Here is a 24,302-nt window from a genome sequence, read left to right as displayed (position 1 = left end):
CTTAGCGTGGAAGGAGAAGCCAAAGTCCCAGAGAAGGAGGCCACCAAGACCAAGGACGGCAAGTTCAAGATGCCCAAGTTCGGCATGCCTTCCTTTGGCTGGTCCAGCAGCAGAGAGGCCAAGGGCACTGTGGCCGCCGAGGTGGACGTCAGTCTCAAGGAGCCTGAAGTGACGGTGCCCTCGGCAGTCCCGGTATTGGATATATCATTGCCTGACTCTGATGTCCAGTCTCCCACTTCTGGTGTTTCGCTGCAGTCTTCTGCTTGTAAAGAAGAGGAATTTGGTAAATCTCAATCTCTTGTATTTCGAATCCCTAAAATTTCCCTTTCTAAAAGTTTCAAACCTCCTGCACAAAAGCAATCTGGGCTTGATCTTTCTGTTTCCAAAACTCATTCTTTAACAGAGGAAGCTTTTTCTGTTTCTTCTGAGAATGATTTATATCAATGTTTGCCTGACAGTAAGGGAGAGAGTGTATCTAAAGGTACGAAATTCAAAGTACATGGCATTGGTTTCTCTAAAGCTGAAGTAACTTCATCGAAAATTCCTCTGAAGTCCTCTTTAGAAAAGGGGGATGATATTACTCTTACTAAATATGAAAGTAATCTAACAGAATCTCAATCAAAAGTAGCTTCTCTTGCTGATGAAAATCTTTCAGATTTTGAAATTTTAAGTGACGATGGTTTTGAGGAGCAAGGTGGTTTAAAGCTAGAGGGGAAAACAACATCCGCTGCAACATCTCTGGTTGACACAGAGGTCACAGTTAAAATCCATAAATTCCGAAGACCAAAATTCAGAATTCGATCTAAGGGAAAAGCATCTGAAAGTGACATGGCTTCTAGTGTGGAATCTGAAATTAGCAAGGGAAGGATAACATCTGATATGACTGATCCTGATACTGAAAACCCAGCTCAAATCTCTGATGCCCAACTTGCTGTAAAGTTGCATAAGCCTTCACTTGAAGTTGTTCTGGATGCACCAACAATGGATCCAAATCCCTTACCCATGGAGGTTACCTTGCCAAAATTAGAAGCAGAAATCCATTGCCCAGATTTAAAGTGCAAGGCAGAACAGGAAGTAATTACAGAAGAGAGGGGTACTGAGGAGAAAGAAAACAGATTTAAATCATCAAAATTCAAACTACCTTCATTTAGGTGGTCACCAAAGAAAGAAGCTGTTGCTTCTTCTCATGTCGAAGAGCATCTAGAAGGACCCAGTTTGTATACTTTATCTGGAGACATGGAATCTGAATTAACTTTTCCTGCTCCTGAGAATCAATACATCCATGAAGAATTTGATACAACAGAAAAAGATGGTGAAAAGTTCAAAACCAAGAAGTCCCAATTTACCATGCCAAAGATCTCATTCCCTAAAATGAAGGGTCAGAAAGTACAGGTCTCTCTGCCTGTACTGGAAACTGATGTTTCTGGATCCAAACAAGAAAAAGAAGGTGTTTCTGTTCAGAAGTCTGAGAAAGGGAGTAGTGGAGAAGGGGCAGGACTGGGCATAAAAGTGCCAAAAGTTACAGCCCCGACTTTGGAATTTTCTAAACCAGAAGCCAAAGCTCCCAAAATGGAGATGGATATTAGCATGCCTACAGGTGAGGTCACAGTTCCTGCCTGTGAAGAAGATGAGCTGAGAAGATTGAAATCAGTTGCTGCTAGTGCCAGCCTCTCCACCTCAGATATTAAGATGATACCTGAAGGTTCGATTGAGGTGAAGAGTCCTGACATAAGCGTTGAAAGAACATCAAGTGAAATTGCTGTGGGTGATGTAGAGATAAAAGCTGAAGGTTCTGAAGGGAAAACAAAAATGTCTAAATTCCAAATGCCAAAAGTAGGAATTAAACTTTCTAAAGGGAAAGGATCACAAAAGGATGTTGGCCAATCCAAATCAGAAGTCAAGGTTCCCCAGCTAAAAGCAATGGTAGAAATATCTGACATTGCTGTTGAAGCACCAGACTTGGAGGTGGAATGTGGCACAGAAACAGAGACTTACAGCCCTGAAGCCAAAATTACTAAACTTGACAATAAGGCATCAGAGGCTGATTTTCACCTCCCATCAGCTGACATTTCTATTCCAAAACCAGACAGTGATATTCAGGATTCAGATGCAGCAGTAAAGATCAAGAAGGAAATAAAGCAAGATGGAGATGAAGAAGAGAAAGAAGGACATTTCAAAATGCCCAAATTCAAACTTCCATCCTTCAGTTGGTCACCAAAGAAGGAAGCAAGTGTTAAATCAGATACTGGAGCAAATTTGGAAGATCAAAAGCTCACTGTCATGTCAAGCAGAATAGACACAGAAGTAAAAGGAACTGAAACTGATGATCAAGGTAGTGGGCCAGACCTTGATCTGGAAATATCTGCAGGAAAAGTTGAACAAAAAAGTCCAGTTAAAAAGCCACAGTTTGTCATGCCTAAAATTTCACTCTCCAAGATCAAGGTTCCAAAATCTCAGTCTCATTCACCAAAAGTTGAAGCTGACGCTACTCTTCCTAAAACAGAAATAGAAGGTGATGATTCAATTAAGATACCTGATATAGAAAAAAGTCATCCTGAAGGGACTGAAGAAGGGGCACAAATAAGCATAAAACTGTCTGACACTATGGTCCACACTCTGGAGTTTTCCAGAGTAGAAACTGAAGCCTTTAAAACTGAAATAACAGTCAGCTCAGCAAAGATTGATGATTCTTTGACTCCCTCAGAGGGGAGTTTTCAACAGGTTAACTTAATTTCAAGTTCCACCAATGAATGTAACATTCAAAAAACCGGTATTAAGCTCCCCAAAGGAGAAGCTTCAGTTGATTTGAAGAGCCCTGATATATTAACAGAAAGCTCATCAGTTGTGGATGGAAGAAAAGTGAAATTGGAAGGTCCTGAAGGGAAGATTAAAATGCCCAAATTCCAGAAGACAAAGTTTGGAATCTCCCTAACAAAAGGGAAAGTGCCTTACACAGAGATCAGCTCCCCAAAAATAGAAACTGAGCTACCCCAGCTAAGAACAACAAATGAAATTGCTGACATTGCTGTGGGAGTTCCAGCATCAGAACTTACATTTAATATGTCAGATCCTGGAGTAGTTGATGGTAAGATAAAAACACCTCAAGCTCTGATGGGTGGCATTGAAGATGCAAAGGTAGACATAAGCACCCAGTCAGTGTCTAAACCAAAGACAGAGGGAGTTATTGAGAGTCTTGAGGAGAAGGAAATCAAATTGAAAGAAAATGAAATAAAAGCGGAAGAAGTTCAGACTGAAGAATATCAGGGATGGTTTAAAATGCCAAAATTCAGAATACCTGCATTTGGGAGGTCATCCTTAAAAGAAAAAAAAAGTGATGTTGATATTGAAAGAAGTATGGAAAAAGTTCAGGCAACTATTCCTTCTGCTGAAGTACAAACTGAAACAAGTATTCCTGAAAATACCTTCTCATTACCACATGCAGTTGCTGAAATTACTATTGGAAAAGAAGGGATTCAAAAATTAGGAGATTCTGTGAAACGTTCTGATGCTTGCTTGCCAAAGATGGAAGGAGATATTTCATTATCCACAGAAAGAACAGACAGTAGAGTGAATATTCCAAAAACTGAAACTTATGCAGATGTAGTTAAGCGCAGTGCTGAAGGACATACTTCAGAAATCACCGTGTCTGCAGCAGAATTGCCTAAATCATACTCAAGTGCTTCAGAAACTGACAAAGAGAAGAGTTCAATAAATAGGTTTCCTACACATACTCTGACGTTTCCAGAGCATAAAGGCAAATCATGGGATATAGAAGTTGCAAAGGTAGAAAGTTCCATGAAGTTAGAAACATCAGGGGTAGGATGCAAACCATCATCAGCTGAAATTACCCTGGATGTAACACAGAAGGAAATAGATGTTAGTCTTCCAAAGGAAGAGCTAGATATTCAAAATAAAGAGATGGTAATTAAAAAAGGAAAGATAAAGGATGAGGTGAAAATCATAGGAAAAGACAGTGAAGAAAGTAAATTAAAAAGGACTATATGTGAATGGTCTACAACAAAAGGATCAGAAGATGGTACTTACGTTACTGCTAAGCTGGAAGACCTAAAGGTAGAAGTTCCAACAGTGAAGACGGATGTTAAAATTACTAGAGTAGATCCTGAAATGAAATTTCAAGTGAAAAGTGTTGAAAAGGATGTGTCTGCAGGAGTGGAAGTGCAAGTAGAAGACAGAACAGAAACAAGTAAAATTAAAGCATATAAGTTTAAGATTCCAAAGTTTGGAATACTGCATTCAGAAATCAAGAGGTTTGAAGATGATACCAATTTGCCAAAGTCAGAAGCTGATTCAGCACCTAGAAGTGAAAGAGGCACAGGAGAAATGCAGTTAAAAAAAACAGAAGAATCAACTGGCCTGAAAAGTCCAGCTCTAGATGATATAGAAGCAGCCACCAGAATAACAGGGGAAACAGTGGACCAAACACAAGGTGTCCCAGAAGTAAGTGTAAGAATTCCCAAACTAAAAATACCAAGATTCACTTTCAGAACTCTTCCAATTGAAGCTGATGTTTTACTGTCAAAAGTAGCAACAGATCCAAGGGGATCTAGTACTGACATTGAAATAGTGCAACTGCAAGCAAGCTCTGCTATCCCTGAAGAAACACCAGGAACTCCAGAGGGGGGTATTCAAAAAGCAAAAAGCAAAATTTTAATGCTGGCTGAACCTGACATTAAAACAGCACAAATGACAGCTACCATAGAGTCCTCCCTTTCAAATGCAGGGCGAGACATTCATTGGTCTTATATAGAGGGCCAAGAAGTAAGTGAGAAAGTAGAACCTGAACATGTTGCTATTGAGCGGTGTGAGATTTACACTACTGAAATACTGAAAGAATCAGAGGTTCTGTCACCAGAAGTCAAAACTGCTGCTTTGGGATTCTCATTGCTTAAGGCAAAGTTGCCTGAATCACACAGCGATTTAGATGTGGTGGTCCAGCAGCCATCTCCAACGGGAGGTGAATCAGTGAGAAAACCTACAGGTGCTGGTGAAAGCTTTGGAGTAGCAGCCAAGAGAACTGGCAGTGCTGAGCTTAAACTATCTGACAAACCACACTGTGAGTCGGAAGAATCTAGAGGAAAAGTAAGTTTGACAAAGTTGAAAACATCTGCTGCTGAAGTAAAGTGTTCCAGTAAACTGGAAGAGAGTTTTCCTGATACATCACCTCAGGAAATAACTGCAGCTCCCCTCTCTGAAGATGAAGATGTAGTTGAAGCAGTGGAAGGTGAAGAAAAAGACATAACGAATGAGAAAGAAAAGACTGATAGTAAAAGATCTCCTGGAAGATTCAAATTTTGGCTTCCAAGTATTGGATTTTCTTCTTCTGGGGATGAAACAAGCACAGATGCAAAACCAGAAATAAAAAAATCAGTTCCAGAAGATGTGAAACCTGCTGACACATCAGATGATTCTGCTAAGCAGGCTGAAAAAACTGGATGGTTTAGATTTCCCAAGCTTGGTTTCACATCTCCTTCTAAAAAGGCTAAGTTTGTTGACAAAGAAGAGGTGGGTCATAAAGAGGGGAGACTCTCAGATGAAGATAGCCCAACAGATAAACCAGATGTGTTTTTTGATGCACAAGAAAGCTTATCACCTAAAGAGATAGGAGAAGGTGAAAAAGCTGAAATTGATGGGGCCTCGTCTATTGTGACATCTTCAGCAAGAACTGAACTAATCTTGTTGGAGGAAGAAAAAGATAGTAAATCTAATATTGCTGGAGATACAACCAAATGAAGGTTGTATTTTCTCAGTCCTCAGTGAAAACAAAATCATCTGTATGTACAGAAGAGAATGTTTCTCTGATTTTCTAGTAACTGAAAATTTAAACCCAAGGCTGGTATTCATGAAAACACTTGAACAGAATTTACCACATTCAGATTTTCAAGTATATGTATGTACTAGATTGTACACTAATAAAAATAGTGATTTCTTCATATCTACCCCAAGGGCAAAAGTTATGACAGGTGCTGTTATGACAGAGCCCATAGTTTGAGTAAAGTCTGAGCAGATACCAGAACCATGAAAGTAAATCATTGAAAGGCTCAATGATAGCAAAAGGCTTGTTAAAGAGGCTTCTCAAAACACACCAGTTATATTTAGATTGCAGATTATTTCCAGAATGGGTTCTAAACTTGTACTATGAGAACTATACTTACCTGTTTAGATTTTGGAACTTTCTGATCTATTTTTGCTTTGTTATTAAAATGTTTTTCTTTATTTCAGCTAAGGTAGTATGTATATTCCACAAACACTTTAAAATACAAAATAAAAATTAAATACTATTGTAGAGAGACTAATGCTTTGCCTCTTCCTCTCTTCTCATTTTTTTATTATTGTGGTGGGTCCTATTTAGCCGTATGATAATTTGAAAAAACCAAAAAAACAGCAAAAACCAACAGAATTATTTCAAGACCATAAAACATGGAACTAAATCTTGTTTGTAAGATACCAGAATAAAACATGCTTCCAAAGAATATTACTCAAATGTGGATAAAGAAATTTTAATGTATATACTTATGGGATTGTTAAATGCTTAGAATGATCTGTCACACTGCTGGAATTGCTTCAGAGATTTTCTGGGAAAGGAGGTGTATATAATTATTTGCTCCTTTGTTTATATTAATGCTTCTCTCAAGTGCACAATGAAAACCAAAGTGCATATGTGACAGCCTTCACATGTACCATTAAAACACTGTCTGTATTCTTAATTCACAATAAACTCACCATACAAATAACTTGAGTAGCATGACTTACTGACATTTCTGATTCTGAAAATCCCAGCTTAAATTTGCAAAACTTTACAGCTGTCTGCTGAGGTGGATGCTTAATGACAGCACAGTTCCTAAATATAGGGCTAATGGAGACTTTTCACTCATTACAATCCCAAGTTGAATCATAGAATATGTTCAGTCAAAAGGAACCTTGAATTCCTGAATTGTTGAATTGAATTGATTCTTGAATCCCACTCCTGGCCCTGCATAGGACACCCCAAGACTCACAATACTTGCCTGAGAGCATTGTCCAAAGGGTTCTTGAACTCTGTCAGACTTGGTGCTATGACCACTGCCCTGGGGAGTCTGTTCTAGTGCTCAAACACTGTTTGGGTGAAAATCCTTTTCCTAACATCCATCCTAAACCACTCATGACTCAGCTGCAGCTATTTCCTCAGGTCCTGTCACTGGCCACAAGAGTGAAGGGATTGGTACCTGCCCCTCTGCTTCCCTTCATGAGGATGTTGAAGACCTCCATGAGCTCTTCCCTCAGTCTCCTCCAGGCTGAACAGACCAAACAACTTCAGCCACTCCTCATACAGCTTCCTCTCCAGATCTTTCATCATCCTTGGGGCCTCTGTTGGATGCTCTCTAATGTATTTTTTTTATTGTGGCACCCAAAACTGCTCACAGGATTCCAGGTGAAGCTGCCCCAGCACAGAGAGGAGCAGGAGAATCCCCTCAAATACAAAAACATTTTCCCAGAGGACTTTACTCACTAGTTCCCTGAGCAACTTGAAGTCAGCTCTCCTCCTGTCCAGAGCTGAAGTTTTATTGTCCCTTTTCCTTCTGTCAGCAGAGATTTTAAACTCAATTTCTTTGTGGTCTCTGTGGCCAAGATGGCTGCAATCACCACTTCATTCACAAGATCCTCTCTCTAGAATGACAAGTGCAGACATGCTTCATTGTTTTCTCATCCCATATTTCTCCTTAGTAGAGGAAAGCAGACACAGCAAAACACTGAGGAAATGGGTTGTAAGTGAAATGTGCTTGGATGTCTAACCACATGTAGATTGGGATGTTCATTTCTACATCATAGAATCATAGAATGTTAAGGGGAAGGAAGAAACCTTAAAGATCACCCAGCTCTAACCCCCTGCCATGGGCAGGGACACCTTCCACTGGCCCAGCTTGCACAGAGCCACATCCAGCCTGGCCTTAAACTCTCCCAGGGATGGGGCAGCCACAGCTGCTCTGGGCAACCTGTGCCAGGGCCTCAGCACCCTCACAGTAAAGATTCTTTCCTTATCTCTGGTCTAATCCTGTTTCATTTAAAGACATTCAGAATAGAGGAGAATAGAATAGTTAATTGAAAGGGGCTCACAATAACAATTCAGTCCAATTGCTTGCCCACTTTAGGAATGACCAAAACATAGGAAAAACATTAAATTATTAAGGGCATTGTCCAAATGCCTCTTGAACACTGATAGGCTTGTGGCATTGAACTCCTGTCAAGATAAGTTTGGTTTAGTGTTCGACCACTCTCTTGGTAAGGAAATGTTTCCTAGTGTCAAGTATGAACCTCCCCTGATGCAACTTTGGACTATTCCCACACATCCTGTCACTAGATACCAGGAAGATACAACTGGCACCTCCCTCTCCACTTCCCCTCCTCAGGAAGCTGCACCACCACAATCCACCCTGCAACTAAAGCTGACTTTTCTGGGCCTGTGCAGAGAGCACAGGTCTGTGAGTCAGCACCCACAACCCAAGAGCTATCCTCTAGCAATTATGGAGATATTAATGACTGCCAAGAAATTATGTGTATCCTGATACAGCATAAATGGTAGATGAAATGTTTTTTCAGTACCTAGATGAAAGCAGCAAATGTATGTTTTATGTGGAACAAGTGGAAAAGAAAAATCCTGGGTAATGGCAGGAGAAAATTTAAACAGATAATACTAAAGCTTTTGGAACAAGCTGGTGTCTGATGTCTAAGGTGACTTTGTGGTCTTGGCAGTACTCACAAACCATGGAGCCAGCTAGGTTCTGTCTTGCTGTCATCTGCATTGCTGCTGCAGCACTGTAGCCACAAGGCACTGCACCAAACCAGAGGTGATCCTGCTGGGAGAGCAGTGCAGCAGCTCCTCCTGAGAGCCACTCCAGCAGAGCAGAGCTAATTCACACACCTTGTACTCCTTCATTACACAGGTACCTGAGATGAGCTGGCCAGAGGAGAATATCCATGCTCAGGAGATAAACCAGCTTTTAGCTTTTAGCCTTTTTCTAGACGTGAATAAACCAATACTGACAAAAATATGAACAGCCTGCCATCAGACCAGAAAATGATAGAATATCCTGAGTCAGAAGGGACTCACAAGGTCCAACTCCTGGCTCTACTACATAGTACAACTCCAAGAATTATACCACATGTCCAAGAGTGTAGTGGACACTCTTATTGATGTGATAGCTTCCCTGGAGAGCCTTTCCAGTGCCCAGCCACCCTCTGGGTAAAGAATCTTTTCCTAATAGCCGATCTGCCCAAGGATGATGCTAATAAATACCAGTGGAGGCCACAGCTTACATTTAGTACAGTCCTTAACTTGGAGAAATCACAATCTAAATTAAAGAGATAAGTAAGACATGAATGGATAAGGACTGTTATTAACACTGTTTCATAAATGGAAAATAATCAAGACTCAAAGCCTGGTTATAACTTAGATGATATTCTACCTTTCTAATAGAAAACAAGTAAATAAGAATCAAGATATGAATGGGTTTCAAAAGTCTCACGAGAAACCAGGGAAATATTCTCAAGTTCCTCGTAGATCCAGTTCATTGTATTAACAATGTACTCCCCTCTCACCTCCCCATATGTAGAGGAAAGCCAACAGTGATGTCAGTAGAGAAAATAGAATAGCACTCTCCTAAGGGTCTATTTTTCTTTTATAAGCCAAACCTTAACCCATCTGAGGTTTATACGGTGATAAGAAAATTCTGACAGCTTGTCCAGAAACTCTGTCCCACTGAACAACTAATCCAGCACTGTCAGATTTGAGCTCACAAGTAGAAGAGAAAATATTCTTCTTTTTCCTGCAATATCTGTCCTGGCCAAAGGAGAAAAACACAGCTTGGAGTGCCATCTAGAGGAATGCACTCCTCTACAGAAAACTGATTTGTTGGTTGAAGATGTAATGTCTCACCAAGATTTTCAAGCTAACTCTAGTAAGGAAATAGGGGATGAGAGCATGAAAAGCATCTGCATGTTCCTCCATATTTTGGCATGTATGTGAATACTCCCAAAATTTCAGTGATATCTGAACATGTAACTACATGTCTTAAAAAACTGCCACAGTAACAAGAAACATTGATTTGTAATGATGGATAAGATACTCCAAGGAATCTTGGAAGTGTCCGAAGAGATAGCTGAGGAGCAGCCTGGAAACCAAAAAGTGGAACATTGATGGGAGTCACCTCTAAAAATCCTTATTTGTATGGGGATTTTTGTGTATGCACAGCCCTGGCAAGGCTGATGGATGGAGCTCCAGCCCAGTGCCACTCACAGCACTCACAGCTGGAGCACTGCTCTCCTTTCCTGTCACTTCAGAAAGTCTTCCAGGGCAGAGCTGTGGTGGATACAGATACCAGGCACCAGGTGACTCAGCTGTGGTCCCTGAGTGACTGCAGGAGGAAAGGCAGCCCAGAGACAACACTGCTCAGGGCCAGCAGCAGGGCAGCCCAGAAGGAGCGAGGAGGCTCTCCAAGCACTGCCCTCAGTGCAGGGGGGATGTCCTAGCCACAAGAGCACCCATGTAGCAGCTTTGCCCTGCTTCCCTGTCCTGCTTGATGCCCAGACACCCAGACATCCAAACATCCCCAGGCAATTGGGGTTCCAAAGTAGCTAAGTTGGAAACTGGCCCCATGGTTTAAATCCCAGGCATTTATCTCTACCAGCTAGCCTCAACACTTAGGTACTTCCCTGTATCTCTAATTTCTAAATGCTCTTAAAAATCTGCCCTTGCTATTGTAGTTGATCACATACATGGCTCAAATGTTAAGGTGGCCAGGAGTTTATTAAAAATGTTTAAACACATGTAAACAAACACTGTTAATGGAACATTTAGGTTGAAATACATGGTTTCCAAAGATAAAATAGCACAGCAATAATGATCTGTGTCTCTGATGTTTGCTTTAATGCCAGACAGCTTGTCGTACAACATACCTGCAGTGAGGTAAGCACACAAAAAAATCAAACATCACACATTGAATAATGGTTTTGCAGGTAGAGTCAACTACCAGAAATTCTTATGTCCTCAATGTGGATGCCACATGAAAGTGATTTCTCTGGCAAAGACAAATAGAAGAGAGTTCCTTGATTTGCACATGGACAAGATCCAAATATTTTTTTGTTTGTTTTTATTTTAAATGTACATTTCAATTCACTTCAGGGTCTGCCTCCCAGTTACAGTCTTTCTGTCCCTGCACATCTTCCAGATCCACCGCGTATTTGGAATTCCAGTCTCGATCAAAAAGCTCTTTCAGCTGCTCCTGGATAGGTTGTTGCCTACTTTGCAGGTTGGTCGAATTCTGTTTGATAATTAGTCCCACACCAGCTGTATCAGTGAAATAGTTTTCTGACCAATTGGAAGTCCCTATGCAATGGAAAAGTAGCTGATTAGAAAAGGTTCATTTCCCAGTGTTCTGTTTGATCTCTGGGCTTTGTTGACTTGCTCTATGACTGTAAATCTCATTAGGACCAAAGAGGCAGCAAAAATCAGGTCACCTCCTTCTCATGACAGATCTCAGGTTTTGAAAACTTGGTATTAACTGCAACCCTGAAGGTTCATAACCTTCTGATTCATTACAGCTTGTGACAGAATGCACAAACCTACTTGTAAACATGGTAATAAAGTGCAATATTTGAGTATTAAGAGGGGTAAAAGACAGTGTTTGACATGGGTTTCTGTGTTTAAAGAAAAAAGTCTTAGTCTTAATTCTTTTCACTTGTTAAAGGAAAACAAAAGGAGAAACTGGACTCTTGATCAATAAACCCTTGGGAGCTGTTCTGAGCTTGACATGTAAAGCCTGCTTCTAAACCAGGCAAAGCTGGGAATCCAGCTGCAGACATTGTCTAGGGCTCTCTCCAAAGCTACCCCAATTCAGAAAATCAAACACTGTGAAAAAAATACACATTTCATCACTTACGCTCTTCCCCTCGTGATCGCCTTAGCCAGAAAAAACTGTCAATTCCCAGAAGGTGCTTAGGCATGAAAACAAATTATCTGCATATATGCCTTCAAGTATAAAACAAGTTATTAAAGTATTGAAGGCAATTGGAGCTGTAAACCCTCAGCCAGCTGGAAGATCAGGCTATTTGCTGGTGTGTATTGCTGGGAGGATGCACTTTCGCATCCCCTTTTTTGAGGGTTCCTAATAAGAGAGTGAAACTCAAACACCATCCTGGCTTTCAGGAACAGCACACAGTTGACATTACTGTTTTCTCATTTCCTAGAGTTCTGTTCAGCAAACAGTGCATAGAATTAATTCCTCCCAGCAGTTCCTTTTTATTAAAGCACGATAATGTTACGTACTGGAGCACCAGCTATCGCTGTGTCGTTCTGAGCACACAGGCTGTGAAATTCCCACTGCTTGAAATTGTCACAAGATGTGCACTCAGCCTTGTCATGCTCTGTTCTAATGGTTCACAATCATATGAAATAATCTCTTACTGAACTTGACCTACATTACCATCTTCCCTTCACATCTGTACCTCTTTACCTAGGACAGACTTTGCTTTATGTGGCAAAATGAGGTATTTTTTGGTATTGCAGCTGATCCTATCTCAGTCTCAGTCCAGTAGATCTGGAGATAAAGTATTTGGAATGATGGAATACATACCAATGTAGGCTACTTTATCAGTGACCATGTATTTGTTGTGATTCACTCTCCCATGAGGAATGTTTGTATGATTCAGAACGGGAACAATGAAGAGTTTCTGGAGGGAGAAAAATTAAAAATATTAACACAAATACTAGGATGAAGAACAGACTTCATGATAGGATAGTGCATGTTTTCTATAGTTTCAAAGAATAGAGGAGTATGGGAAGAACAGAGGAGAACATACTGCACTCTGTAATTGAATAGACCATAGAAGAGATTTTATTCCTATCCAAGAAAACTAGCAAATAATACTTCCACTATACATAAACTGGATAAGCAATTGAGATCAGATACAGATAATGTTTGCCTCACAACGTTCCATTAGTGGCACAGCTATTATCATTACAGGGCAGACAATTAAATGCAGTTTTAGGCAGCTGTTTAATAGATCAGCATTTCCCACTGATTGCTGCTCTTATTTTGTGCGAGAATGGGCTGATCGCAGACACGAGGGGTACTGCAGGCAACTTTAGTGCCTAACTTTTTGTGTTAACTCCTACCATGTACATTTCTCCTACAATCTACATTTCCCTTTAATTTATTTTTTTTCTGAAACTCATTCCTCCTTCTGTGATATCTCTCTGTTGTGATTACTGGATCATGTTGGGAGCATCCACACCATCCCCACTCCACTTGATGCATTCCAGCCTAATGCCTTTGGCCTGACTGCAATATTTGGTGTTCAAGAATAGATCTATATGTATAGGCAGACAACAGAGCTCTCAGTTTTAAAAAACTGATAGCAATTAGACTGATTTAACATATTCCATGCAGGAAAAGGTCTCTGAGAGGAGCACTAAGTTATCATATGAATTGTTAACTGTTATGGTGCTCGGCAAAAGCAGCTGCCAGGATAATGTCTCAAGTGCCACAGCCAGGCACATACCTGATATCACTAGTAGCTTGAAAAAGCTGCTTCCTCAAAGATTATTTATTGAGCCTTATTTTCACAAAAATGGGAAGTAGTGACTGCAAAAACAGACAACCCACTTCTCCAAAAGCTAATATCTGTACACACAAACAGCAGCCAAGTCTCAAAAATCAGTGTGGCGCCTTATCCTCAAGCTGTCTTTCCAAAATCAGCTTTCTTATTCATACCACGTCAACACTGATGTAGACATGTGGGTTGTTGAGAGCACGCAGGGACCTCAGATAGTGGAGCATGGCTGGGTCAGTGTATGCCCAGCAGCTGACCAGAAGCCGGACTTGCACTCTGTGGTTGAAAGCCGCGCGTCTCAGGGCGTTGTCAATGGCCGGCCAGTACCTGCAGGAAAGGAGGTGTGTGCAAGAAGGGATATATATTATTTAAACAGTTCACTAGGAAGCTGTGATGTTAAACTGAGACTATGAGTGATGGTGCACAGATGGGATTTCTCATGTCTAGTAAGTGAAGCACTTGTGGCTTCCCTGGAGGTACAAACAAGGTTTCTGCCTTCTACCAAGTCTGTTCTTTTCACAGAATGTGTTTTGGGACCTCCAGACTCTGCCAAATTGGGGTGAAATTCATGCAAAAGTTTAAAGCTAAGTAAAGTGCATAGCATGGTGCCACCATGCTCATCTCCTTAGGGAACCAAAGAAAACAATAGCAACTCCAGGGCAAAGCCAGTTCATACAGCACAGAGTTAAAAGGGCAATGCAAAGCCCAGAGAAAAGTCTAAGAACCATTTTTCAGAATATGTTTTTTTCAGGCCCCTGGAGACTATTTCAAGTGTCTGCAGTGGTCTTGTGCCATCAGCCAGCCTGGGCAGACTTTATCCCTCCCCACCCCTCCCTGTCCTCATTGTGTGTGTCCAAGGTAAAGGACACAGCTGTGCTCTCCATGTTCCCTGAACGTGTTCCCTGAACATGGGAAAATCTGTTTTCCTGACACTTTTGTTGACAGTAGCTATGGGGAACATTTTTAACATCCTTCACCCAGCTACACAACACTAAGAGCTGGACAATGTGCATCCCAGGGCTGGTAACTCCAAACACCCACATGGCATTTTCATTCCACAGATACTAACAAATGCTGCACAGAGGGAAATCAGCATGTTTACTACAGTTTGGTGGGCTGATACAGAGAGAGGTCCAGCATTTGCTCACAGTCCCATGAGCAATGATGAATTAATTTGCCTAGTTTAATCCTTTTGGTTTTATGTACAAAGGCCTGAATTCTCTAATCCTCCCCTGTGCATCATCCTATTGCAATCAATGGCCTGACTCAGGTCTGTGGCTCAGGCTTGACTTATAGATCCTGAAAAGCTTGGAAAATCATGCTATTTGAAATGTAATTTTTGAATGGTTTAATTTTTTTAAATATATCAGTTTCTAGTTGATTAACACTCAGGGATTAGACAGCAGCTTTGTTCCCTCTGCCTCAGCTGCTGGAGGAGCCTAACCTGAACTAATCAGCTTCAATTCATGGCACTACAGCTGGTTGCTGTGGAGATAGCCCGAGGCCCTGCACCACTTTCCCTGGGCCTTTCAAACTCTTGTTTGCATCTGATCAGTCCTAGATGTCACAAACTGTGGATTAAGCTTTCAGATGAAGAATAAGGAGTATTAATGCATTCAATCCTAAGGGGAAAAAGGGACTTTCTGGGAATATACTCTTGGCTAAAATCAGAAGATGAGAAACCCAGAGACTCAAGTATACTACACAGAAACCAAAAATCCTCTGAGCTGTTTGATTTATTAAATATATCCTCCAAGTAGAAGCTAGTTTCAAGATTTTGTTTCTTGGACAGTAGAATTATATGTGTCTCTCTATTTTCCTAAAATCTTCCCCATAACACACCTATGCCCCTGCTGAACAACAGAGGCTTTACCCATTTGTGACAGAGGACATAAGGCATGGTATCATTCTGGCTAAATGGCAGCCTACAGCTTACACTGTTCAACAAGCCATGTTGTACAGAATTCTTTCACTTGAGCTTTCTCAGATTATTTAGATAGTTGGAAAACTCAGAAATGTTTTAAGCAGATAATTCAGAGCACTTGGTTGCATGTAAACATCCTAATTTGAGCATATCTAAGAGGATTTGGGAGTCTTAGTGCTGCCCCATGACTGACTAACCTTCTGTGCTGTTCAGGGTTGGGTTGATGTGCATAGTTCTGCTGTGACCTTGGGCAGTTTCTGGGACCATGGCAGTGGTTCACCACACACAGCCTCAAGGCCAGGCTGGATGGGGTTTGAGCAGCCTGGTCTAGTGAAAGGTGACCCTGCCCATGGCACAGGAGGGGAGGAATGAGATGGTCTATAACCCAAACCATTCTATGACTCTGTGATTACTCCAGATCACCACTTTTCTCTGAAGCTGCTGCTGGAACTTAGATGGAATTATTAAAAACAAAACAAAACTACCAAACAACAACAACAACAAACCCCCAACAACGACCAGAAAGACACCTACACCCAAACAAAAAACCCCAGAAATTTATTTTAGAGGCTGTTCCAGCTCTCACTGCAAAGGTCAGGACAGTCAAGGACCACCCTCTAAACTATGTGTCAAGTTCATCAAGCAGGAAACAGAGCAGCAAGTCAAGATTCTTCAGAAGTAAAGGCACAACTCCCTGGCACAACTTTTCCATTTCCTCTCATCCTCTCCCTTGGGACCTGAGAGGCACAATCTAGTTTTTTTTCCCTTCCTCTGATTTGAATGTTGACAGAAGCATTTAATGTTGAACAAACCCAGCTCTTTTGGCAAGAACAGTATTTCCAATATTTCTGTTTAGAGGAAAAAAGGCTAAATCAGGGCAGAGTGCTACTTTCTTATATTCATTGTTCTTGGCTTCGGTTGCTCAGCCCATATCAATCACAGAGCTCAGCAGCCAATCCACTAAAATAAATGGTTGTGAATACAGAGCAGAGCCTCAATTCTCTCCACTCTGAATATTTTCATTGCAGAAGGAGGGGGATCACATATTTTTTCTTTAAATAGTACAAGTAACTGATCTGCTCAGGATTAAAGTTGTACCTTTTTGGAAGGACAAAACGGCTGGTAGGGAAATACTCCATAACAGAAACATAGACAAACTTCTGTGCCTGGCTGATAATACTGAGTATAGCATAGAGGTCATGGGTGCGACCTTCTGGACAAAATGCTGGAGGGGAAGCCTGTAAAAAAAACCAAAAAACAACCACATAGCTAAGCGATTTTATTTTTATTTTCCTCTCAGACTGCAATTCATTTATGTTTAAATCTGTCTAATTTTCATTAAAATATTACAAAGCACTTGAGATGGACCACCATCTTTCCTCATGCTTTCCATATCCTTCTGGGTCAGATAATTACTGATATATTGAGCCTACAGGTGATTAGAAGAGACCTGCACACTATTCCTGCCATACAATTTGGCAGCTAATGCTGGGTTTATCCCTATTCTGTCCCTATTCTTTGAATAGTTCTAGAGAAACCTAAGGAACAAAATCTTATCCACCTGGAACACAAGCAGCTGAGGATGACTGCTGAAGAAACTTTCCTGCTCAATCCTTCAACAGTTTACAATCTGTCATGTTGTTTTCAAACATACTTACAGAAAAATAGGTTTCTGTCAAGATTCCATTGAATTCTACTTCCAGAGGCCGATGATTGTTAATGTGGGTAGAATAATTAAGAGGCCAAGGGAATGGGATGGTAGAGTTAGGATATCCAACATCCCAGTAGGTACTAAATGTTTTCCAGAGGTCTTTGGCCAGACAGCTGCAGTTATACATCACAGCACCAAACTCTTTCACCTGCAAAGAGAGCAAGCTGTGTCACAGCCCCAGAATGAGTCACCTCCAGGGCTTTCTTTGCTGTTTCTTCTGCTTTGAAAATATTTTACATCAATACAAATTTTTCTCTGTTATCTGCTTTTATTTCCCCCAGATTTTTGAATATGTAGCAGCAGAGGTTACCTGAGATAAAGATCTCCAGTCCATGTTTGCACTACCAATATATATGTGTTTCATGTCTACTATCCAGAATTTGCTATGCAACACTCCTCCTGTCAAACGTCCAAAATCAATCTTTTTCACATGAGCCCCTGAAGAAAGATGGGGAGGGGAAAAAAGAGTTTAGATGTAGCATGGAGATGGTTCCTCAACAGCCAGAACACATCTGCATGTCTGACTCTTGCAGGCAGTAACAACTACCAAAATTCACAAGCACACATTCCTGGGAACACAGTAACTTGAAATAAAATATTCAAAATGTGAAGTTTCAGAGAATCCTAAAGAGCATGGAAACACAGAAAGAAAGCATGAACTAGTGAGCAGACGGTGCTGTGAATCCATGTAAGCACCAAACCAGAACAGGCCTTGGAGAAACAGTTTCCCCAGATGCCTTTTTGCGATACAGAAGCTCTGAATGGATCACTGAAGGGAAATAATTACCTTTTTTCTCTAAAAGCTCAAGGTCCGTTGATTTTGTTGCCAGAGTTGGTGAACTTGCTGCAATATACAAAGAGACATTCTCTGCGAGTAACCTCTCAAACTTCTGCAGAATATCTTCACCCTGTGTGGCATATCGGTATTTTTTATATTTTGTTAGAGAAAGTGTAGTAAGATACATGCAAATTCAGTGTTACTAATGAGAATCCCAGCACAAGGAAGGTCAGAAATTTCATCCATTTCAGCCTAACTTGACTGAAGGAGGAAAGTTGGAGTGTTGCTTCAGAACAGCATGGAAAACCTTCCTGGATTTGCAGGAATCATCAAGCAATGTCTCTGGGAGACAGAGCACACAGCCAACCTGCCCTTGCCACATGTACATGAGGAAAAAAAACCACAGTTGTGCTTGTTGATTTTACATTACCCGCTTGGAGGAGGAGTCGTTGACACTGATATCCTTCCCAGTAAGAGACCAATAGTAAGAAGCCACATAAACTTTTTCCTGGGCTAGATCAAGCAGTCTCATCCAGGCTTGGTACAAGGGTTTGGCTGCAGTGCTGTTTATCTCGAAGGGTAAGTCATAAGGAACATTTTCCACAAGTTCAAAGCTGCAATGGCAATTTTGTATTGTGAAGCAAGTGACTGTGACCCCAACAGGACACCAAGCACCTGTCAGGACACACAGCTGGCCCTGCTGGGTGTCAACCTCCACAGCAAACAAGATGAGCTGGACAAACAGGCTGGGAGTGCTTTCTACCCCTAATTTTTACTGTAACTATTTCTCCATCTGGTGATGGCTTTTCCATGTGCCATCTAACCTGACTCACCTGCAGGAGTCATTGGACCTCTTGGTGCCCTCCTCAGTTATTGTGGCTCTTGGGAGGTCTCTGTAGAGTCCTTCTTCCTCTGGGAGGTCTCTGTAGAGTCCTTCTTCCTCCTCCACCTTTCTGTAAATGCTGACAACTGCTGCTTCTTCATTAGCATCAGCTGTGCTGTCCACACTCATGAAGTAAACAGCCATCAGGACAAGACCAAGCGTCAAAATTGCCCCTAAGATCTGAAACTAGAACAGAACCCACAGAGGAGAAGATTTAAGAGATCACCAAGATAACCAGCTAATGGATGATTACCTGTGAAAAAATCAGTCTTTGAAAAATTCTGAAACTAAGTGAAAACAATAAAAGCCAATGGGATGACATGAAGTGCAGGGAAATGGACCAAAGCTTGCCCAATTGATCCTCATAGAAATGTCAAGATTTCATTCCCTTTCTTGAAAAGAAGGGAATGAAGTCTTGAAATCAGAGAACCAAATAGAACAAACACTTTTGAAAGGAGATAAAATCAAATAATGTTTGGAAATGGGGGGAAAGAAAAAAAAAAGACAGGTTGGAAATGGAAATATGTTGGTTTATATGAATACCATTCTTTTAGTTCCATTTTTTTATTTAATATTTTTGTGCCAACATATCATTCCCTTGTTTTTTTCCCAAATTTTGTGATTAATTTGACATTGATTAGCTTTATTTTAGCACAGGACCAATGGATGTTCAACCAAATTTCTACCAAAATCAAAATGAGACAATTCCTAACACAAGATTAGCTGTGGGATTAAGCCAAGTATTACCATTAAAAAGGAAGTCTGTGTTGTCAGGGCTATAAAAACGGTTCAGAAAGTTTCAGAGGGAGAAAGATACTTTGTGGTTTCTGAACATGTTCTGGTTTTGTCTTAAACCTCCCTTAATTGAAACTACACAAATCTCATTTATCCATGTGAACTGTTTTCCCATGTCATTCTAGGGTGGTAAGTTAGTTTCATTTCCCTTTTGCTGCACTTTTATTTATTTTCCTGAATGTAGATGGTAAAAAAAAAAAAAAGTAGCCTGGTTACCTGGTGGCTTCAGATCTGGAGTCCAGCCACTCACATGCTGAAAATTATAGCACCAGGCTCTAAATGCTGCCCTTTACTGAGCAGGAAAAGACAGCCAGCCATACATGTAGATATATTTCCCCCCATTATCATGTCTGGCTCCCCATGGCAGTTCTTGGGAGCTGGAGCCATCCACCAGCCCGTGATAGGCAACACCCACTTGAGAGCTGAGCTTCTGAGCTTCCAGGCTGGAGAACCGAGTCTGAGGTGGTCATGAGGCTGTAGCCATAAATCTGAGCTCCCAGAAGGGCACATGGGAAAACCACACAGAAACCACTTGCCTCTGAAAGTTTCTGTTTCAGTTTCTATGTGGATAACGTTTATTGCTTTTAATTTTCTCTGTTTTTCTTAAAATCTACCATGCTGATATCGATTTCATGCAGTGATTTGAATGAAATAATCATTTTTGAACTATCTACTTAAATTTTTGCCCTCTGGCTTGTTCTCCACCTCATCACAAAAAATAAATAAATCTCACCCTTTTTTAACAGTTCTGCATTTCATCACATGAACACATTAGCAGGACTTAAACATGTTTTAGAAGACATTTCTAAAGAAAGAAATCTATTGTGAAGTCACATCACGGCTGACACCATTCACTGTGATGTCCAGGCACTCTGGGCACCTGAATAAATGAACAAATGAATACATGAATAAATGCTGTGCCAATGGTGGCAGTGAGGCTGTTTGTAGGAGCGTGGTTTCCTTGTCCCGAGCCAGACGGAGCTGCAGGATTTATCTCTAAATTACTCCCTCTGGGCAAGGTTTGATCAGTCTACCAGATAAATCAATGAGGGTTTTGTCACTCACTTGTTTACAAATAGGATTGAAACCTACACAGAACTCTAAAATGGCCAATAAAACAATTCTTCTTAACCTGTTATTTCTTTTCAGAAATGTCAACACAATCTCAGCTCCTGTAAGCATATGTGGTGTATCCCAATAATTACCGTTTTGACGTCTTTTTGATTGTTTACGCCTGATTTCATGTTGGAGGACTCATTAAACATCAGGGATGTTTTCAATGCCTTTTTCACAATCTGCAAAACAGAAATGTATGCAAGGGGAAAAATAAAGCTTTATGACAACATTTGTGTACAGCCAATTACAGACAAAAAGTGTAGGTTACTGCCACTGCTTTACACAGTGCTCTGAGGTTTGAGTGTGGATCTGTGCAACATCCTCCCTGTGTTATGGGTCTTGAGTGACATTAACAGATTCCAAAGAGACAGAGAGAAGTGTAGCCACAGTTTTTCCCCAGTGCTGTTTACAAACAAAAATCCCTGCAGTAATTAATGTGTAAACAACTGCATCACTGCCTCTTCCAGCCATCCTTCAACACCCACTTTTGTCCTATTGCAAGCGAACATATTTGCCAACAAGCAGTAATTAAATGCAGAAGCAGTGGGTGATAGTGTGCAGCATCAGTCTCATCCTGCGTGTGACTCTGTCAGGCTTCTCTCTTCCTGTGCCTGTGAGTTGTCTTCAATGCCAGTGTCTCTTCCAGAAGTGACTCTGCTAAGGGCACAGGAACCAGGCTGAAATAAAAACCCCCCTGTTGCAGTCATGACTCTAGAAAATAAGTTACCTTCTTTTCCTTCTCAGGCAGCATTTCTCCAATCTTGTGTTACCACCAGAAGAGGCAACCATAAGAGCAAAAACCAAAAATATGCCAATATGACAGCAGATGGCCAGACAGGGGGAGTGGGCACTTGCCTATTTTACCTTCTCAAAAACTTGACACATGCCCAGTGGGTCATAAATCATCCCTGCATTGGCAGAGTTGAGTTTACACTGCAGGAACCTGATGACACATTTCATTCTCAGAAGCAAGAAGCAGATCCTGGGGCACAGCAGAACTCAGAAGGTGCTACCAGATGATACCACCACCTGCCCAGTCCCTGAACAACTGCTTCTGCCCCCTGAGCCACTGGGCATTTGTAGCCTGGAGGATGAGCCTGCTGCAGTGTCCTTGGATATGGAGTTGCTCTGTGGGTGGCCACACTCAAGTTTTACATAGGAGAGATCCTGCCAGACTTGTCCCATGTGTTCACAGCTGTTGTCACCTGAACTGGGTGGGCTTATGGTGTCTGGCCTCCCCCAGCAGCAAAGCAGCATGGCCATACACACTCCCTGCTGCTTCCTGCCCACTCCACCTTTCTGTATGGATGCTGTGGAACAGGCAGGGGCTGGGCACTGCCCAGACACAGCCACAAAGGCTTCCTGTGGGACTCGACTCACAGGCACTGGTGGGGCTGGACCAAAGAGGTGGAGGATGTCTTGGAGGACAAGGGAGGTGGCTCTGAAACAGTGACTTGGGGAACACAGAGAGGGATGTGGAAAGGGAGGGCATGTGGTAAAAGAGCAGACAAGAGAGATTGACAAAGATGGAAAAGGTGGAGGGGAAAGAAAAGGTACAAACACTCCTACTTTAAAAGCATACTGGAGCTGCATAGAAGAAAGCCATGTTTCCATTTCAGGACCTGCTTGTTTTATCAGCTGTAATCACCATAGCAGGGGCCACTTCCCAAAGCAGTTTTACTCACACTTTTTGCTGTCACTTCTGTATTCTACCCAGGCTCAGCTGCAAGCTTTTACACAAGAAATAGTTACAAATGCTGGCAGGTAAACACCCATTCTTCCAGAGAAATGGAGTGACTGCCAGCAGTGAAGGTCAGTTGGCCATTCCCATACCTCTGAAATCCCAGTTCATGTTTTTAGCACAGTATAAAGACCCACTGTTTTACCCCAAAGAGCTGACAGCCCAAGCAGTTGGGGGTATAACCCACCACACAGAGAAAGGTGTGTGACAGCAACACACATGAGAGGAAGTGGTTGCATTCCAACCCCAAAATCTTAGTGGGAAGAAAGGGAAGAGAGAGCAGGAGAGAAGATGTGAAAGATTTGGGTAGGAAAGTGAGTCAAAGGTATTTTAAAGGAGGAGGAGAAAGGCACCTGACAAATAGCAGCAGCCCTTTAGGCTGGGCCAGGAGAGCCACTGAGGGTGCAGGTCACACTCTGGAGTTGTGGCTTTGACACAGCTGTCCCAGTCAGGGCTGGCTCAGAACAAACAGCCACCACGGGTGCTTCTCATCACAGAACTGGAGCTGAAAGGAGTTGCCTCGTCCCTCTGGCTCCCAAAGTCACATCTAGTGACCCAGGCGGTGTCTTGGTGAGAAACTGCAGGTGGCAGTGCTTTTAGAGCCACATGACTGCCTCAGATGGATGGAGTTTACCAGAAACAACTTGTTTCACTTCTCTTTTTCAGCAACAATTACAAAATGTCTTCCAAAAGCAGTGTTTTTCTTAAAATACAAAGGTGAACAGATTTGGTGTGTGCTGTGATAGAATCATCTACCATTCTGTTCAAACAAAGCCCTTCTTGATGTCTTTGACTGGTGATGAGTCCCACCTGCTGTACAGAAGTTGTGAGAACTGCTTTAAAACAGTTTCGTTTTCAGGAAGGGAAACATCACAGACGCAATCAGAATTCCTAAGAGTAATATTGTAGCTACTCAGCAATTAACTAGGTCTCCCTCGAAGCTTTCAGGGCTCTACCAGCTGCCAGTGTCAATGCCTGAAGTTCATCCAAGAGCAATAAATTTAAGCACTATTTAGCACTGCTTCACAGGCTGGGACACCAGCTAATGCCAGTCTGGTGAGTACCCACAGGACACTGATGTTTATAACATTAAGGTTGCTTTCTCCTTGCCTCTGAAATACCTCTTGGTACCTCATGTCTCCACCAGCAACAAATTGTGTCAGACTTTGACTCTCAAACACAAGAATGTGATTTTTCACTATACAAAATCCACCCCTGTGCTTTTGGAAGTTCCTCAGATGAACAAGGTACATTCATCTCACAGCCACTCCCCAGCTCTCTCAAGATGATGACAAATGTACTTACCATCCTGGAAGGTCTCCTCCTGTGTGGATGTCCCACTGCACTCTGATGTTACTCCCAGCCTTATGTACAAGAGCTAGTACTCATGCTCTGTCAGCACATTTGTTTAGAGTTCTTCTGGGTTTTTTCCCCTCCTTCTGTGGATCACTTCCTCCTAGACACTGAGTTTTGTAATGTGTACTGACTGGGTGCTAAGTTATCATACAGTTGTTGTGACCCAATTCTTAAAACTCCAGGTCCTGATCCTCATGTTGAGGATCATGTATGATGCTCAAGCCATAACTTGGTTGGATGGGGAAGCTCCCACTCAGTGGTGGAAAGTCAGAGTCCAGATCAGCATGAGAGGACACTCACTGTTTGGAAGGACTGCTCAGCTTTGGTTAGCAGCCAAAACATGGCTCTGTTTTCACCGCATTATTCTTGACCAGAAGCTTCATTTTAAGCAGA

The 24,302-nt window shown here is 41.7% G+C and overlaps 2 protein-coding genes across 4 annotated transcripts in view; one reads left to right on the top strand and one right to left on the bottom strand.

Annotated features, from left to right (window-relative positions):
- LOC107206296 (protein AHNAK2) overlaps positions 1-6,752 on the top strand; it is a 37,617-nt gene extending 30,865 nt beyond the window's left edge. For all 3 annotated transcript variants that reach the window (XM_019007102.2, XM_015632041.3, XM_015632042.3), the window contains one exon: positions 142-6,752. In XM_019007102.2, coding sequence (XP_018862647.1) covers positions 142-5,751 — 5,610 coding nt within the window. In that variant the 3' untranslated portion in view covers positions 5,752-6,752. The remainder of the gene's footprint in view (positions 1-141) is intronic.
- Positions 6,753-10,782: 4,030 nt separating this feature from the next.
- On the bottom strand, positions 10,783-23,967 carry PLD4 (phospholipase D family member 4). Its single transcript, XM_015632311.2, has 11 exons — positions 23,859-23,967; positions 20,902-20,991; positions 18,852-19,087; positions 18,449-18,632; positions 18,028-18,148; positions 17,551-17,678; positions 17,188-17,388; positions 16,628-16,767; positions 13,767-13,932; positions 12,627-12,723; positions 10,783-11,380 (listed from the first exon to the last, which is right to left on the bottom strand). The coding sequence occupies exons 1-11, from the start codon at positions 23,859-23,861 to the stop codon at positions 11,163-11,165; spliced, it is 1,584 nt and encodes a 527-aa protein (XP_015487797.1). The 5' UTR covers positions 23,862-23,967; the 3' UTR covers positions 10,783-11,162.
- Positions 23,968-24,302: the final 335 nt, after the last annotated feature.

Source organism: Parus major, chromosome 5, assembly GCF_001522545.3.
Source record: "Parus major isolate Abel chromosome 5, Parus_major1.1, whole genome shotgun sequence".
Taxonomy (NCBI): Eukaryota; Metazoa; Chordata; class Aves; order Passeriformes; family Paridae; genus Parus; species Parus major.
This window is presented reverse-complemented; position numbering and strand designations above follow the sequence as displayed.